Source organism: Mauremys mutica, chromosome 2, assembly GCF_020497125.1.
Source record: "Mauremys mutica isolate MM-2020 ecotype Southern chromosome 2, ASM2049712v1, whole genome shotgun sequence".
Taxonomy (NCBI): domain Eukaryota; kingdom Metazoa; phylum Chordata; order Testudines; family Geoemydidae; genus Mauremys; species Mauremys mutica.
In genome coordinates this window covers 229,225,044-229,244,146 of record NC_059073.1, presented here as the reverse complement: position 1 = coordinate 229,244,146, position 19,103 = coordinate 229,225,044, and the positions used below count along the sequence as shown (strand labels likewise).

Sequence of the window (19,103 nt, the reverse complement as noted above, 5' to 3'; positions counted from 1 at the left end):
AAGTGGGAGAGGTCTTATAGTTCAGAGTTCAAACCCTACTGGCAACCCATGTATGGAGTCCTTATGGTGACACATGAAGGTATTTGTTTTTCTAGTTTTATTTAAACTGTTTTAATTCACACAGTGAGAAAACATCTTTAGAAAAGGGTTTTTATAGTTTAAAACCACCATAAACTGTCAAAGACACAATGTACAACAATACACCAGTGTTCCACATTTCAATAATTTGTCATACATGTTAATTGTGTCACACACAGGTAGGTTTGAACATTGGTATATGCACGTCAGCACAGGAATACCACTCTTGCAAAGATTAGGAGTTTTGCAGAGCTATTTTGGATTTAGTGGCTGCCTAAATAAGTAAATGGCATATTAAGACTGTAGACGCGTTCTGGAAGAGATTAGACGTTTATCCTTGGGCTGAGACCACGTATGAAAGGCTGATCCCTCCTAAGGGAGCAAGTGTAATCAGGATTTTAATGGCAACTCTGGATGTAACCATAACTGTAGCAGCATTTGTTACCATGAACACCAATTAGATTGTGCATAATGAGAATATGAAAAATTCTACTGAGTTCAGCGACAATCTGCATTGCTCAAATTGCATTGTTTTCAACAATGCACTCTCCAAACCTCCACTGAAAACCTTTATTGACCTGTTTCCAAGTCACAGACCAGTTTGAGAAATTATAGTTGCTCTTTCACTGCTATGTTACAATTCTAGTGCTGACAATAATACAAAGTTTGTTAGTCTAAGCTGATATTATGACTCAAGATAAGGCATCCAATATCAGTTCATAACAGCCTTTTTCCGGAACATAACTAAAATTTGCTATCTTGTTATTATCTCACTGTTATGCACAGCAGCTCATGATATGAAAGACCACCTCTAACCTGAGAATTCTGCTACTATGGAACCTTTACACTAAAAGGATTAACTAAGAAAGAGTGACAACCTTACAATAGAGTATTTATTTTGTTGTCAAAATGCATTTGGTGCTATCTGTGCACATTTTCTTATATGTAATAGGTTTTACACATTAGGGAATCAATTTTAAGTTTATTTCATACCCAAAACCAGATTTCCCTATCTAGTAGCATGAACGCTAAACATCAAATTTTGACAGTTTAAAAGGGATTCACTCGAATTTTTGGACCAGTTTGACTGGAAAACACACACACAATCTAGGGATTGTCTTTTATTATAACGAGGAGTCCGGTGGTACCTTAAAGGCTAACAGGTTTATTTGGGCATAAGCTTTTGTGGGTAAAAAACCCCCACTTCATTTTCATCCACTAAATCTGTTAATGTGCCGTCGGACTCCGCGTTGTTTTTGTGGATACAGACTAACACGGCTATCCCTCTGATACTTGTATTTTATTATGTTTGTCAAATGCACCATGGGGCCCAACCTGGTCATGATCTTTAGCCATTTAATACTGATGCTATGGTAACAATCACCACTTCGTTTTAAGAAGTCAAACATTATTCTACATAGATATATCTCACTTTGCATCAATAAAAGAAACAAATGCCACAAAAATATATATTTTTGATTAAGCTTTTGCTTTAGAGTCTATATAGTCCCAATTTTGTAATTATTAACAGTAATTTTTTGGTGTTTCACTAGATAGCATCCAACTATGTCGGATCTAGTGGTCAGTATTAACGCTTTAGGACAACTAGTCGCTTTAGGACCAATTTGGGAAATTACAAACGGGAGGAAAGAAATTGCTGCATGAAGTCCTTACATGTGCAAATTGTAAGTGTTTTTTAAAAGCAAAGTGATAGTAACAGATTATTAAGGCTTATCTTCTGATGGGACACTATCAAAGTTAAAAACTGTACATTACATGAAATTCCTTACTATTGTCTTACACCTTAAATTATTAATAGTTGAAGATGTACTTTACCTTTCACCAGTTTTGTGGTTTTAACTTTTGTATTTCACTCAAATATGAAACTGGACCAGTCGACTTCATTTCAATATAACAAACAAAAAAATCTGTTTGGGTTTGCAACACTGCAGGGTTATATAACAAAAGAACAAGGCCTTCCAGGTTTAAATGAATGCATAAGCATATTTGTTTTTAGGATTTGTATTTTAAAATCCTCCCAAGATCATGTTCTCAGCCTAAATAAAGTTGTCTGCACATTTTCTCAATTGTTTACTGTACTTATATGTTGACTTTTGTGCATCCTTTGATTAAAAATGAATAGACTCCACAAAACATCACAGACCTAAAATATTCCTATTTTCTAGTCAACTTTATGCTTTAATGTAAACAAGCTTTGTGGTTATTTTTGTACAGTGAAATTGGAAGTCTAAAAGTTCACAGAGTAAGAAATATAATTAATTATTTTCCCCTTAAATAAATTTAGTACAAAAATCCAAAGTGAATTTCATTTCCTTCTCTCCCACAGGACCATTTTTATATTTAAACCCCTCATACTACAGTGCTTCCAAAGCCTCAGCTATTAACTTCAAGGTGAGAGTTGTCTAAATAAGAAGATTAGGATCATGATCTATGTAGTTATGTTTTATGTAAGTCAAAACATTCATAAATATCTGCAAATAAGCACAATTTTGAAGTGATAAGAACATTAAAGAGTTGGAGCTGTACCAAAATGAAATTTAGTCTCAAAGCTAAAGGGCATATTTCTCTTTACCTGAAAGTTAACATCTTCTTTCTTAAATATTAATGCTCGAACTTCATCAGGGTCCCCATTAAATATAGCTTGAACCAGCGGTGGCTGAAACAAAAGAAAGTAGTAGTATTTAAAAAACAAACATTACATTCCATGCATTACTCCTACATGTTTTTTTTTTTTTAATGACAACATAATGGTCATATACCAAATAAAGACTAAGGAAGGTGTTCCGGGTAGCAAAATGAAAAAAACAACTATTGTAATATTGCAAAACTTGGTCTGAAGGAAGTCAATTAACTGCCTTTCCCTCCCTCCCCGCACCCGCAATATACTTTACAAACTTGTACACAAACTAATGAACCACTGGATTTTAAAAAAGTTTTCTAGATTTTTCTAGGTTTTTAACTAATGGTTTAAAAAAGAAAAGACTTATAAAATAAATTCCTGTGGCAAAAGTAAGGTCAGTTAGTCTAGGATACATTATATACTATTCAAAATATATGTAAAACTCATTTTACATTAGTAAATTAGTAAAATTAAAAGTTCTCATGTGTTTGAAGAGGAATAAGGAAGCAGAGTATATTTGAATGATATGGAAACAAAGGCACACGTACGCACAGGCATTACTAAATATAACTAGATTTCCTAATCAGCATCACAAACTTCTGTGCTATGATATCATGATCTAAGTCAAACAGCAGATTACGTGACAAAGTAAAATAATTTTTGTTTTCAAAAAAGCAAATTTCTTCAACGTTTCTGGTAAGTGATAACATGAATGCACAGCTACATTACATCTATAATCTGACTTTCATAACTTTTTATTTTAGGGTGCAACTGATATTGCTTGAGATACCCTGGATACTGTACCAATTCTCAAAATACACACAGCTTATTATCACATTATAAAGGTTATATCAGTTTCTAAAGTGGTACTGAACAGATAAACCAACAAGTAGGAAAGAAAATGTTTACTGCAAATGTCATTTTGTCAAGCTCTCTGGAAAAACTGTACCATCATAAAACTAGCTACAAAGTTGAGATTTGTTAACTGTGCTTCAAAAATATTGTTACACACACAAAAAAGGGAGCCCTTACAAGTTTTAATTCCATCACTAAGTTTTCAATATCATGGTGCTTAACATAGGTGGTTTTGACTTCACTAAAGAACTATTCATTCAACATATAAAGTAACCCAGGTGCTACTTTGCTTAGTCATGTAAATCCTATGATAAGCATCACTAGACCTTTGCAGCACTATTACAGAGGACATATCTTACCAACACATTTCCAGAAGGTGAAGGACGTACAGACGTATTTTCCTGAGGCAGATTGGAAAAAAATGTAGGAGAATCATCTTCAACCTCCTCCAAAACAACTATACACACTCGACTCATTCGATCCGTTTGAAAAAACTGTATTCAGAACACCACAGTAGTAACCACAGCTGGGACAGCACAGAAAGTACTTTTACCTTCCAAGAATACACTCACAAACATAACTTGTTAACACTATTGCTGGTGTTTTAAAATTTAAAAAAGGACTTTTTTCCCCACTATATTTCATTTAACACCCTGAGATGTTCAAACAATGTTATTTTTTAAAAAATATATACTTTTTTAAAAACAAGGTTTCATCCTGTACTACAACACTGAATTTGTGAAAAATGTACTAAAAATATTCTCAGCTCTAACTAGGTTTAGTAGAAATTTCAATATCGTCAATATTTATAGTAGTCCTTTTACCAGAAAATCTGCCTTTGTTAATATTGCTACTTATACAGAATAACTTTATCCACACAGTGAAATCATTGTTGTAGGTTACATGACACCATTCTGTATAGAATGAAACAAGGAACAATTGCTCTGACAGAGATGATCACAGCTATAGCCAGTCTTGCAAGGTCAGTCTCCAATTTATAGTGCTATGCTTTCTGATGACTGAAAATAAACACCACTGTCCTAAATGTTTCAGGATCTTATTCTGCAATTTTGGAACTTCATTTGTCTTAATGTCAGGAATACTTCACACAATCTATTTTTCAGCAATGATTCACATGATATTCCAAGGTTGACAATTCTTCCCTATGTAATAAAAATCTCCGCAATGTACAGCAGAGCTGCAGTATATTTACATGCAATGAGTCAGACCACAAGGAACAATGAGACTCCTGGAATAAGAATATTGCCTGTTTAATCCAGATTTCCCAAATGACAGAAACGTAGATCGTTTTACTCCATCAGTGATACAAGCAATGCAGAACATTCATTTTTCCTCCATCAGGCAGTTGCTGTGCTGCTCCAACAGGGAACCCACTATGCAAAAATGCTGTTAAGGAAGAATGCTTCCGCAAAACAAGCAAGCTACTAAGGCACGAAGAGCTCGAATTACTGCCTTAGACTTTTCCTGCAACAGCAGTTCATCATTCAAGTGTTTCTTTTGATCACCATGTGAATACAGCTTCCGTTGTAGTCTTCATTCAGACTGTGGAAAAAAATGAGACTGTGTATCTTCTTTGAGCCAACTTCTTTATGCGAACGTCTGTCTCTGTGCCAACCTGATTTTCCTCCAGGGTTAAATACTATATCTCAATTTTCTGTCGCTGATTTTTAGATTGTGTGTTCATTCAGAAGATGCTCTTGCAAAGCTTTGAAATCCTACTGCCTGAATTGGTCATTATAGAACATATTAACAGAGCACAGTTCACATCCACAGCAGCATTCGAACTGAGCAATAGCCTAAAGAGCACAGACTGCAGACCCGCAGGATGAAATGCCTAGTAATGCTCACATGTTACACTTACCAGAGAACTGAGCTACTGCTCTGGATGCGACTTCCTCTAGCAAAAAATAAATAAATAAATAAAGAGTGCCTTTTGGGCAGCCATCACAGTTAGAATGTTTGTGCCAATTTTGTGACTAATTCAGCTCACACGTAAAAATTCTATAATTGATGAAAGAGTGAGTGTTTAACATTTTCCACTAAAAGCCACAAAGAAATCTGGTGTACTGGCTCTGCTGACTGACAATTTAGGCAAGTAAACAATTCCAACATTCTAACTGCTTTCACATGTTACTGTACAGAACAACAGAGCAGTCCTCATTTAACTCTCTGAAGACAAAAAGAGTATTTTAAACAGAAATCCCTTTAAAACTAAGATATAAAATTAGCTTTTAATGGTTAGTTACTTTAAAGATAACTAACCATTATTTACCATAAACATTACTTTTGCTACTAGATAAACACATACACACAACCATAGAAGTTTAAAAAATGACTCAAAGCATAACGTAGCCTCCACTAATCTCAGTCCTCTAACAAGTTGAATTTATATTTTGACCTAAATTTGCTTAAAGTAACTGTCCTGCTCTGTGGGCGTATTATACAACTGCATCATGTGCCATAAACTGTTGGAAATGCTTCTGTTAAGCAAATGGTGTTTTTTTGTTCCTACTAGACAATATAAAGATTTTTTGATGGCTGTCAATCACTGATCACTTCACAATCTACAAAAGGAGAACAGGTTGAATGATCTAGGTGACTGGGCAACAAAATGGCAGATGAAATTTGATGTTGAAAATGCAAAGTAATGCACACTGGAAAACACAATCCAAAATGATGGGGTCTAACCTAGAAGTTAACACTCAAGAAAGATCTTGGAGTCATCATCAATAGTTCTCTAAAAACATCAGCTCAATGTGCAGCAGCAGTCAAAAAAGCTAACAGAATATTAGGAACCATTAAAAAACAGAAAATATAATGCCACTATATAAATCCCTGGTACACCAACATCTTGAATACCACATGCAGTTCTGATTGCCCTATCTCAAAAATGATATTTTAGAAATGGAAAAAGTACAGAGAAGAGCAACAAAAATGATTAAGGGTATGGAATAGCTTCCATATGAGGAGAGATTAAAAAGATTGAGACTGTTCATCTTAGAAAAGTGAGGACTAAGGAGGGATATGAAACAGATCTATAAAATCATGAATTGTATGCAGAAAGTGAATAAGGAAGCGTTATTTAACCCTTCACATAACACAAGAACTAGGGGTCACCCAATTAATTTAATAGGCAGCAGGTTTAAAACAAACATAAGGAAGTACTTCACACAATGCACAGTCAACCTGTGGAACTCACTGCTGGGATAGACTGTGAAGGCCAAAAATATAACTGGGTTCAAAAAAGAATTAGATAAGTTCCTGGAAGACAGGTCAATCAATGGCTATTAGTCCAGGTGATCGGGGATGAACCCACATGCTCTGGGTGTCCCTAAGAACTCTGACCGTCAGATGCAGAGAACAGACAACAGGGGGTAGATCACTCGGTGATTGCCCTCTTCTATTCTTTCCCTTTGAAGCATCTGGCATTGGTCACAGTCAGAAGCAGGCTACTGGGCTAAATGGACCATTAGTCTGACCAAGTAATTTTTGTAGATTATGTAGTCTATTTGTTAGAGGTCAGGACTGGCATAATTTAACCCAGATATCTTGTTCACTGTGAGACTCTGTGGCAATACATAAACTCTGTGCCTAATTTTTCTCATTTCTAGCATTTGAATAATAATGCTTTCCCACCTTTGTAAAGACTTTTTTTCCTATATATCGTTAGTTATTATAATTCCATACGAGATTTTTGGGAAAGTCACAACTAAGGACAGCTGAATAAAAGGAAGGATTGTGTGTTCTGTCAAGCTTATCTACTTCACTAGTCTGTCTACTTGGCGGTGGGAGGGTTCACAACTGTCCACAGAATGCAGGATGACAGAGTTTAAAGAACACGGCTCAGGTACATTTCATTCAGATGTTCTTTAAGGACAAAGGAAGAGACAGAAAATGTAAACAGTAAAATTATTTCTACATGTAACAAAGAATTCCATGTGATGTCAGCAGCTCTTCCAAGATGAGATACCCATTGAAAGGTTTTCTAATATACTGCATATATGAAAAATATTTCCCTTCCATTTATGAATACTCTTCAGAGATTGACAATAGCTTGCATACATAACTAAAAATTACCTTAGAAAAAACAAGACCACTACATACTGTAAAGTAGCTCCCCCACCCCACCAATATACTTTTTTGGGGAATGGATACAGGGCAGAGGTTGGTAAGAGTGAATATCAAGGAATGTTTTTCCTCCTTTTTTCCCACCTTCATAATGAGATTATAACTAGCCATTAGTATACTGGATCCATATGTTGTGTGGAAATAAGAAGTCTTCAAAGATGCACAAATATTTAAGGAGAAATATGAAGAAAAAAGGTAAGTATTGTTTTATTGCAAATTACAATTATAAATTATAATTTGATATGCTAGCTAGATGGATTCCCTGGGATTTGGGAATTTCCTACTGTTAGGCCTGAATAAAGATGCAGCACAAAACCCAGTTATGCCAACCTGACTGAAATCAGGCTAACAGAGGTTTCTGGGTAATCCCAGCGTGGAAAAATACTGAGAAGCAGCATGTTTCACAAAGCCCTGGGAGAAAGTAAGATAAAAAAGGGGAGTGTTTGAAGGATTGATAGAGAGCCAGCCTCCCTGTATTCACTCCCTGTTTCTGTCTTAGGTCCATTGTTAACTCCTGTCTTCCAGTTTCTGGTGCTTGGCAACCATACTGATAAGAAAGTTGCTGGGGCATCACAACTTGCTTACATTATAAAGAAAAACAGATGTGCTTTGTTATTAGGGTTTGTTACTAACCAAAGGGGGGTGGGATATGGGTTGTGTGAAATAAATAATCTGTGACGCGACGGAACTGTCTATATAACCTATACTTAGTTGTAAAAAAGGCTGCTGGTTCTCTTCGGATACGAGCTGTTCTTTACTGACACGTGCACTTGTCAATAAAGAACTTTTGATCGGACCTTGCTGGTGTTGCCTGTCTCTCTGCGGTCAGACAACGAACTTCGCTGTTGGGGTTCGAGACCCTGACACTACTTATTATCTTTGTAATTCATGAACTATCTAGCTATGTCAAGAATACAAGAAGTCGTCCAATGAATATATTTACTATGAGGAATATAATAACACTTCATACTTGTAACAAAAGAGTGGAAGTGTTGAGATTGGGCACAGTGATTTAACTATAACTACAAAAGAGATTAATAAAAAATGTCTGGATAAATTCTGACAATTATTTTGGAAATTTTGCCCATAAAATATTTATGCAAAGTTGGTATGGCAGTTCACCATATTTTTTCTTGAATACATTTACTCTAAGTTAATTTTTAGAATGGAAGTGTTACCATGTTCAAACTGCAAAAGCTAAAATGCAATTACATCACATCTAGCCACAGCTTTGTTTAAATAAAAAAAGATCAATATTGTATTAATTTCAGTGGTTATTTAACCCATATACATAAGAGGTCAAAAACACACCATAAATTTGCCATGTAACAACTACGCCACCACACACAGGGGACAATGAACTCCCCAAGAACATTTTGACTTTTTCTTATAATGAACGAGCAGCACAACTGTTATTTTATATCCCTCTTAAGATATCTGATCTGGACTGAAAATACAAATGGATCAAGTGAATACCTACTAAATTACTAAATACCAGAGTATGTCAACCTGAATACTAAAACATAATAGTAATTTCTTTGTTTTTTTAAACAAAATTCACCTATTTTTGATTCAAATAATTTCTTAAGTAATTTCAAATGTACTCTAAACCAATCTACTCATTTTAAAATTTAAAATGGGCTGCAGAGGGATTCCTTTGCTTTACAAATACCTAGGAAATACCACTGTTACATTACAAAATATACTCTTGAGTACTAGATGCATAAGCTTACACTCCTATAAAAAACAGATCAAAAGATCAAGACACTAACTCTTAGCCTCTCTCCACATTTTCCAGACCCGGTGGGAACTAACTGTCTCAAACTGTATACACAAATTCAAGGGTTTTTTTTTTTCCCTGTTAAAAAGTAGTAAAGTGTATTCTGGTGTTGCTGCACTTCTAGCAGATTGGGAGATCTCTCTATTTGCACTCTGAACTTTCTTCTCAAGAGGGAGAAGCAGCACATTCCTAAACTGACTTAGGAAAGGGGCTACCATTATTACAGTGCAAACACCACCTTCCTCTATTTCTCAGGCAATTATTAATTGTCCCACAAGAAAGTAGCGCTTTTCAACTTACCAGCCAGAGTGAGTGCTGCAATGGTAGGATATCAATACTGAAGCACGTTATATTTTAGGAGGATAAATGGCTACAGCAATGGTCTATGCGGTACCCGCTCGCTAGCCAAATAAGATCAAGTAGATAGTTTGGTTGCAGTTTCTTCTGAATAGTGGTAGAGATTCAGTAACAGCCAACAGAGTGAGAAATTAAGCATGTATGTTCATGTAGTAGATGGGAGACATCTTATTTTACATTGTATTTAACTGGCGGTCTGTGAAACAGGTAGCGAAAACATTACTTTTATTTCATGTTCGGAAGTACACTGAAGCTTCTCTATCAACTCTGGGAGTTGAGCACTTAGTATTAGAAAAGAGTGCCACAGATACTCTAAGTCAGGGGTCGGCAACCGATGGCACGCGTGCCAATTTTTAATGGCACGCGGCTGCCTGCTGGGACTCCGCGTGCCATTAAAACTCCTGCCGACGTGGCAAGCTGCGGAGTCCGTGATCCCGGGCAGGTGCGCCGGCCGAGCGCAGCAAGCCGCCGGCCCCTACTCCGCCTTCCCCCAGATCCCTGCCGCCGCGCGTGCAGCGCTCTGGGGGCTGGGGCTGCGCGCTCCCGCGGGGCAGTGTTTGGCTCCGTGGAGAGGTAAAGACGCTCCCCGCTCATCCAAAGCCCTGCTGTTGCGCGCACATCGCTCTGAGGGGTGGGGCGGGGCGGGGCAGGGCTGCGCGCGGCGGCAGCAGGGCTCCAGATGAGCAGGGAGCCTCATGGTAAGGGGGCCGGGGGTGGGGGTTGGGTAAGGGGTGGAGGCAGTCAAGGGACAGGGAGCAGGGTGGGTTGGATGGGGGGGGGGATCCCTGGAGGGGGCAGTCAGGGAGCAGGGGGGGTTGGATGGGGCATGGGAGTCCCGGGGTCTGTTTGGGGGGTGGATAGGGGTCAGGGCAGTCAGGGGACAGGGAGCAAGGAGGGTCCTGGGGGGAGCAGTTAGGGTGAGAGGTGTCTCTGGAAGGGGTGGTCAGGGGACAAGGAGCTGGGGGGGTTGGATGAGTCGGGAGTTCTGGGGGGGCTGTCAGGAGGCAGGTGTGTGGAGAGGGGTTGGGGTAGGCAGGGAAGGTTGTATGGGTCCAGAGTTCTGGGGGTCCTGTCAGGGGGTGGGGAGAGGTTAGATAGGCATGGGAGTCCAGGGGGTCTGTCTGGGTGCGGGGGTGTGGATAAGGGTTGGGGCAGTCAGGGGACAGGTAGGATCCTAGGGGGGCAGTCAGGGGACAAGGAGGCTTAGATAGGAGGTGGGGTCCCAGGAGGGGGTAGTCGGGACAAGGGGTGGGTGTGGGTTGGGGGTTCTGGGGGGGGCAGTCACCCAGTCCTCTGCCCTGAGCCCTGCACCCCACACCCCCGCCAGGCCCCTGCCCTGAGCCCTGTACCACCCAGCCCTCTGTTGACTCCTTCACCCCCCCCATGACCCCAGCCCTGACTCTGGCACCCCCACACATACCCAGCCCCCCTACCCTGACACCTGCACCCCCTCACATGCCCCCAGCCCTCTGCCCTGACTCTTGCACCCTCCACATCCCCAGCCCCCCCACATCCCATGCACCCCGCACATCCCCACCCCGAGCACCAAACGGGAGTCACATTCCCACCTGCACCCCTCACACCAAATGGGAGCTGCCCAGGTAAGTGCCCCCACATCCAAACCTCCTGCCCCAACTCTGAGCCCCCTCCTTCATTCTAGCTCCTGGCCAGACCCTTCACCCCCAGTCCTGTGCTCAGTGCACTCCCACCCTCAGTTCAGTGCAGAGAGAGGAAGAGAATGGGCCAGAACCAGGGAGAAGGTAGGTACCCACTGTATGTGGGCAGGGCCGGGACCCTAGACCGGCAGCGGGCTGAGCGGGTCCGGCAGCCGGGATCCCGGCTGGCAGGAGCCAGAGGATGGAACCCCTGAGTGGCAGTGGGCTGAGCCGCTCAGCCCACAGCCGGTCTGGGGTCCCTGCTGCCGGCCCCACATAGCCCGCTGCCGGTCTGGGGTTCTGGCTGCCAGACCCTTCCCAGCTGGGGTCCTGGCTGCAGGCCCCACTCAGCCCACTGCCGGCCTAGGTGAACAGAACCCCAGACCAGCAGTAGGCTGAGCGGGCCGGTGGCGTAAGATCAACATTTTAAATTTAATTTCTTAAACATTTTGAAAACCTTGTTTATTTTACAATACAACTCTAGTTTGTTATATTATATATAGACTTATAGAGAGAGACCTTCTAAAAAACATTAAAATGTATTACCGGCACGCGAAACCTTAAATTAGAGTGAATAAATAAAAAGGTAATAAAGGTAATCATTGGAGATATACCAATCTCCTAGAACTGGAAGGGACCTTGAAAGGTCATCTAGTCCAGCCCCCTGCCTTCACTAGCAGGACCAATTTTTGCCCCAGATCCCTAAGTGGCCCCATCAAGGATTTAACTCACAACCCTGGGTTTAGCAGGCCAATGCTCAAACCACTGAGCTATCCCTCCCCCCAGTGAAGACTCGGCACACCACTTCTGAAAGATTGCCGACCCCTGCTCTAAGTACTTATACCAAAAGGTAGGTGTCACTGTAGTACCTACACCCCATACACTGCACCTCATGACACCCGCAACTCTACAACTTTTAAAGAGAACAATGCTCAGAAACACCTTTCAAGTAGACTAAACATGAGACAGAAGGGCCAGGAGTCATTGAAAAGGCCAGATAAAGATGCTTTTTACAATATTTTAGTCAGTCAATTACATTTCTGGTGGTAGAAGTGAAGGCCTGCTGCCAAGAACACCTTACCATTTGCTCCCAAGTGCCTCATCCTTTAGCTTACTTTTCAAACAGTTCCACGAGGTGTAGCAGGTCAGAGAAGGAAACAAAGGAAAAAAAGGTGGTCACTGAGAGAGCTGGATCTTAACCACTTATACATAAAGGTGGCTCCTAAGCCTAGATATCTCATACAACAACTCAACTATTTCCACGCCACCATATCAAACTTTTGCTATTTTCAGTATTCATTCAGCCCATTTGTCATTTTCCAGGTTAGTCCTGATTTTATGTTATTCCCCACCATCCATATACCCTTTTTAATTTTATTTTATAACTCCAAGCCTTTTATTCTTCTTGGTATATTGATGTTAATGGAAGATGTGTGGCTAAATCCCCTACACTGCATTGTAAACTCTCAATCTCTTCAAGCTAGTTCCGTCCTGTATTGCTGCAGTATTCAGCACTTAATGTAGTTAATTATTTCCAGCAAGTGATTTTAAAAAGAGAAAATTCCACTGAACAAAGCTCAAGAATAGAAGCTTGAAGCCTGGAACAACAAACTAGGTCAACATCTAAAGAGAAGACTGTTAAAAAAAAACAAAACTAACCAATAGTTTTACAACCTTTATTGCCAGTACATAACACATACTTAGAGCTAGATCTTGAGTTCAGACATAGCCATGAGCTTAACCCACACCACCCCAGGAGGCATTGTGACTCAGACACTCTTCTGAGTCACAGTTCCTCCAGCTTCCTCCTCGCTCCTGGGGGAATGAGGCAGAGTGGGGGAAGGGGTTTGTATAGGCCAACAGTAAGTTACTAGACCCCTCCCTTCTGTTGCTACTCTGGCTTGTCTGTGTGTCACAGTGGGGAGCAGGAAAAGATAAGGCTGTATTGGGGGGGATGAGCCAAGCTTCTACCTGTTTTGCCCAGCTCCCTACCTGCCCAGTCTTTGGGTGGTGGGCAGGACTGGCTCTAGGCACCAGCAAATCAAGCACGTGCTTGGGGCGGCATTCCAGTGGGGGTGGGGGAGTGTTTTTTTTGCTTGGGGCAGCAAAAAACCTAGAGCTGGTCCTGTTTCACCTATCTCTGAACAAAGGGGCATTTAAGTGTTCCCTCATTTAGCCTGAACAGAAGATGTTACATCCATCTGCATCAACAAGGTGCCTCACGATCCCCAGCATTATATCATTATTAATAAAACAATAAATATAGTGGACTTTACTGCTGTGATTCATATAGCTGTTAGTGGACAAGCCTAGCTAACAAAATGATCCATGAACCATAATTCACAAGAGCACTGTATGAAGGAAAAGGGGGTGAGGGAGTGGTATGGTTTGCACAAGTCTCATATGTATTCTGACTTCTACAGCAAATGTATGCCAGCACCATGATAGTTATTTACAAGGACTGCACTTACCTAAAAGTTTCCTTTCTTCTATTAAGGTCTGCAGATCTGTTACATTGGGAATGTCAGCCTTTTGCAGCTTGGGACAAAACCACTCACTAGTAACAGGGGAACATCCAGATCCCTGAAGTTCCCTCCAGTTCAGACAATTTCCACAGTAATTTCTACTTTCTTAAATAATGGATTGTGTTAACTGTACTTTGAATTCCTACCTACCACATACCACCAATCTGGTATCTACCTCAGGTAGAATTTGGATGAATGCAAATTGAGACCCCTGATTTTATTAAATGGAGACCCAGGGGGTCTAAGAAGTGGTGGGCTAAGAGGCCCCTTATCGCCTGCTTATTCTTCCATGTGGGCTGCTGTCCCTCTCCTCACTCCATGCTGAGATGTGGTGGTGGACAGCCCTGGTCACCTGCATCACACGGCAGGAACAGTATTATGGATATTAGGGTATGGCAAACAGCAGCAGCAGCTGGTTCCAACAGCCAAATACTTTCCCAAGCTTTTAGGTGTGACAGGAAACCCCATCCCCTTATTACATCTTCCCAAGTAGCATGAGGAGGAATGTACAGATATAGCTTGTCCAGGACAGCTGCCAAGCTCCTAACATAATGTAACAGTGCTCCCTGAGAGAGGCTGATCTTTTTTCCATCTTTACATATGTATAAAACTGTGTAACTCAGATTAGGACAGCTTGCTTTCCCTCCCTGAGGGGAAAGAACTCCCTTTGTGCACATACTTTCACACAAAGACGACAGCACATGACTGTAGTCTGGTCTTTTCTGCATTGACCTGCTATGCTGTACTCTGAACATGAGGTGGGGAAACAGCACTGATTTCATTTATTTCCCTTTTGGAAGTCTGTCCCTATAATCCTGCTTCAGAGGAGGGAAGCAAAACTGGGTTCAGAGATTGCTCCGAAAATATTTCCAGTGCCCATCACCCACCACTTCCTAAAATAATCTAGGCTTACTGGCTCCCCTCCCCAACATGGGTCCCTGTTGGGGGTCTCACCGTCCTGGCTTGAGGTTCAACAACAGACTCCACAGACTCTGTCTCACTTTCTTCTGCATGGGATCCCCATGGGCCAGACAGATCTGTTTCCCCCTTGGAGATTAAGCAGATCAGCTTCGCAGTCAGGAGAGTGGCTATTGGCATGGGCTCTAGGGACTCAAGCATGTTCTTCTAACTGGCATTGTGCCTTTTTACCTACTCTACTTGTAGAGATATGGGAAGGGGAAGAGGCTTGCCCCTGGAGGCAGTTTTTTTAGTCCTGCCTGCCTCCTTTGCTGCCAAGGGAGAACGCTGAACTCTGCCCACAGAGCTGGCTGAGCAGCTTGTCAAGACATTTGATGACGTCAATGAAGCAGGAGTCACAGACCTTTTCCTTTGCCTTTTCTTAGCCTAACTTTCTCCATGAAGTCTGCAAACAGATATGAGCAGACAACCGCCCCAGAATGCAATCTAGGGACATGAATGAGAGTTAGAAATACAACGCTACTGAACTAAAATGTTAGTCACCAATCTGAAAAAAAAAGTTTGGTATTTTCCTCAGGAAAGCTATCCAGCAAGATCTGTGGAACACCAAAAGCAGAAAAAACTGGAAAGAACTTCCAGAGGCAGGCCATTCCCTCCACTGCCAATGATTGATAATAGTTCTGTTCCTACTCCCAAGCTGCAGACAGCAAGCTGAAGAACCACTGTAGTGGATCTGTGGCTCTTATGACAAAGAAAAATGTAATCTTTTCCTAGTTGTACCATATTTGCCCTTGCTGAGGCATATCCCACATTTTTTTCTGGGAGTTCTTTGGGATAGTTTTAATTTGAGACAGAAGTGGTTACATTTTATACAAATGTATTTAAGGGTATGTCTACACTACCCGCCAGACCGGCGGGCAGCGATCAATTCAGCAGGGATCAATTTATCGCGTCTAGTCTAGATGCAATAAATCGATCCCCAAACACTCTTCCATCAACTCCTGTACTCCACCGCCGTGAGAGGAGCAGGCAGAGTCGACGGGGGAGCGGCAGCAGTCGACTCACCACAGTGAGTAGGTCTAAGTACATTGACTTCAGCTACATTATTCACGTAGGTGAAGTTGCGTAACTTTAGATCTCCCCCCCCCCCCCCAGTGTAGACCAGGCCTAAGGCTATGTCTACACTACAGCTGGGATCGACACTCTGAGATTGACCCACCGGCGGTCCATTTAGCGGGTCTAGTGAAGACCCACTAAACTGACAGCAGATCGCTCTCCAGTCAACCTCTGTACTCTATCCCCAACGAGAAGAGTAAGGTAAGCCAACGGGAGAGTTTCTTCCATCAACCCCCCGCAGTAATTCAACCTAAGGTACGTTGACTCCAGTTATGTTATTCACGTAGCTGGAGTTGTGTAGCGTAGGTCAACTTACCACGGTAGTGATTTAGGCTATGTCTACACCATACAACCAGGAGATAATGGGACTGAGGCTTTCAGGTTGGAGGTTTTGTTGGTTTTTTTTATTCACATGAACTAAACAAAACTGCCTTCTAAAAAGATAGGAAAATAATTTATTCATATGCACACTTTCAGTATATTAGCCTTTATAAATTTATTACAATAATAAAGTGATTCTTGCAACTGAATTCTAGGTAACGTGTAAAGAGTTATATTTTAAAAAACTGTAAAATCAGTTGTGCCAATCAGTAACAGATTATTATAGGTTTGTCACATCAAAAAGCAGGAGGAAAAATCTTTGTGGTTAAAGTAAGTTGCTAGGGTTACAAAATGTTTGCCTTTACAATCCAAGTCTGCTTAAAATTCCTATGGAATTCTAATGTGTACAACAGCAGTAGTAGGAGTATGCACCAACATTTAAAAGTTTAAGTCAGGAATATACACCATTTCCATATAAAGTATTTGGGAAACACTAAAATATGATTCATGTCATTCTGGAAGGGTGGAGGACAAACACTGCATTCAACTATTTAAAATCTTCAGTGATGACTCATGAGCTATGGGCATTTCCAGAATCATCCACTTTTTCAAAGTAAAAGACTGCTGTTATTATTCAAGAAATGATCAGTAAAGATTTGCTAAAACAGTAGATCTAGCTTTCAGTGTAACTATTCATTTCCTCAAAACAAACAAGCGTGGACTGGGTGGAGTTGAAACTACCCCACTTCAAATGTTAAAGAGATTTAGCTGTGAATCTCTTGTCCCAAAGCTGCATAAAAACTTTCAAATTCAAAATTACAGCTCTTTGATCTTCATCAGTAGCAAAAGAATACTCTCTTGCAATCATTCTCCATGCCTGTGTAATCACGGAAATCCTTCCTGTTGGGCAAATATTTAGAAGCCAACAGCAATCTCAAATTTTCCAATAAAAACAGTATGAAATACTAAGTGGATGCAGAAATCTAAGCTACAGAAAGTAGAACGCAAAACCAAACTACTGCCTACTTAGAGGGATTTTTGTGAAGAGAAAACCTGAAATAGATGTGCACTGCCAGATTCTTCCCATGATCAGCAAGATTTTTTTTTTTTATTCATGGTCTCCAGAAAAATATCAAGTCACACTTCCTATTAATGTTTTGTGAACTACTGTTCTAATCAAACTCTTCCTTGGAGAAAGTGTAATGGGTTAAATCAGGGGTGGCTAACCTGTGGCTCCAGAGTTCTCAGAGGTTACTATGCGGTTCCTTGCATAGGCGCCAACTCCAGGGCTGGAGCTACAGGTGCCAACTTTCCAATGTGCTACAGGGGTGCTCACTGCTCAGCCCCTGGCTCTGCCCCAGGCCCCGGCCCCCACTCCACCCCTTCCCCCAAGTCCCCCGCCCCTTCCCCTGAGTCTGCTGCGCCCTTGGCTCATCCTTCCCCCCCCCCAACCCCCGACCCTCCTGCACACCACAAAACAGCCGATTGTGGTGGGCAGGAGGCGCAGAGATGGAGGGTTAGGTGCTGATTGGCGGCGGTGCTGCTGGAGGGTGGCAGACACTGGGGCCGGGGGGGGGGGGGGAGAGGGAAAGCTGACGTGTTACTGTGGCTCTTTGGCAATGCACACTGGTAAATTCTCAGGAGCAGGTTGGCCTCCCCTGGGTTAAAGATAAATGCCATCCATACAATACATTAATACGCCATAATTTAAACTATATGCACAGTCAGGAAAAACAAACTTATGGTATCCATAGTAACCTTCAATCAGCTTTTACTCACAAGGACTATTTTCTGTTCCTATACATATCAGTAACAGGAAATACCTCAAATTAGCGAGAGAACTAAATTACCATTGCTATGGATACCAACACTTTGTATTTTTTCTCTTGTATATCTATATTGTCAACCTTGATGCACATGCTCTACCCCAACTCACTTTGCAAAAGTAGTTAGAGCCAGGATTAATCACCTCATATGCATTCAAAGAAGGAATGGTTTTGTCTGGTTTTTTGTTTGTTTGTTTGTTTGGGGGGGGGGGAGGGGGTTATCCTACGTTTCTTGGAGTATCTTAGGATCCCTCAGGAGCCCTCATTCCTGTGATCTGGAAAGGAGTTCCATTGAATCCTTACTGGCAACAGCAGGTGGATACAGGAGCAGGAAGCTCAGTCAATATAAACCACTATAGGATGAGGGAGCTTATCTGAGCTTTCTGAAGCTGCAGGAGTGGAGTGGAGGGCACTCCTCCCCTCCCCCCACCCAAAATTAATGAGTGGGATGGAAAAGCCACCTTTTTTTCCCTCTAGATACCTCAAACATCATACCAAGAGTCAATATTTATTCCATATTTGGGAGAAGTGTACATCCCATCACCAAGATTTAATGATAGCCCTTTCCAGCAAGTTATTAATGCCTACCCTCCCTTTTTTGCATAGTAAGGATCAGAGAAGAAAATTTGTGTAACTGTTTAAAGTAGTGTACTTTATTTTCTTTAAAGAAAGACTGGTCAGACATTGAAATAAATTCAGTATGTATGTAAATTTCAATAAATGGTCACAGAGTGCTGCCCAAAGCAAGAAACTTTAAACTGGTTCCTCTTTAGCAAGCATTCCTATCAATTGGATACACTTACTTTGCTGCCAAGAAAAAAAAACTTTATTTTGCTTAGATCTTCCTTAAGGACCAAACTTTTTTCCCCACTCTTTTGTTGG

At 41.2% G+C, this 19,103-nt stretch overlaps 1 protein-coding gene across 3 annotated transcripts in view; it reads right to left on the bottom strand.

Annotated features, from left to right (window-relative positions):
- The window catches only part of ANKRD28 (ankyrin repeat domain 28), a 198,263-nt gene that overhangs the window by 129,500 nt on the left and 49,660 nt on the right, over nt 1–19,103 (bottom strand). The window contains exons 1-2 of one of the 3 annotated variants that reach the window (XM_045005106.1): nt 3,925–4,050; nt 2,672–2,755 (exon numbers count right to left, since the gene is read on the bottom strand). In XM_045005106.1, the coding sequence (XP_044861041.1) occupies nt 2,672–2,755; nt 3,925–4,050 (210 nt within the window). Of the gene's footprint in view, nt 1–2,671; nt 2,756–3,924; nt 4,051–19,103 lie in introns of those variants that run through there. The other 2 variants (XM_045005107.1, XM_045005108.1) reach the window with 2 other exon arrangements.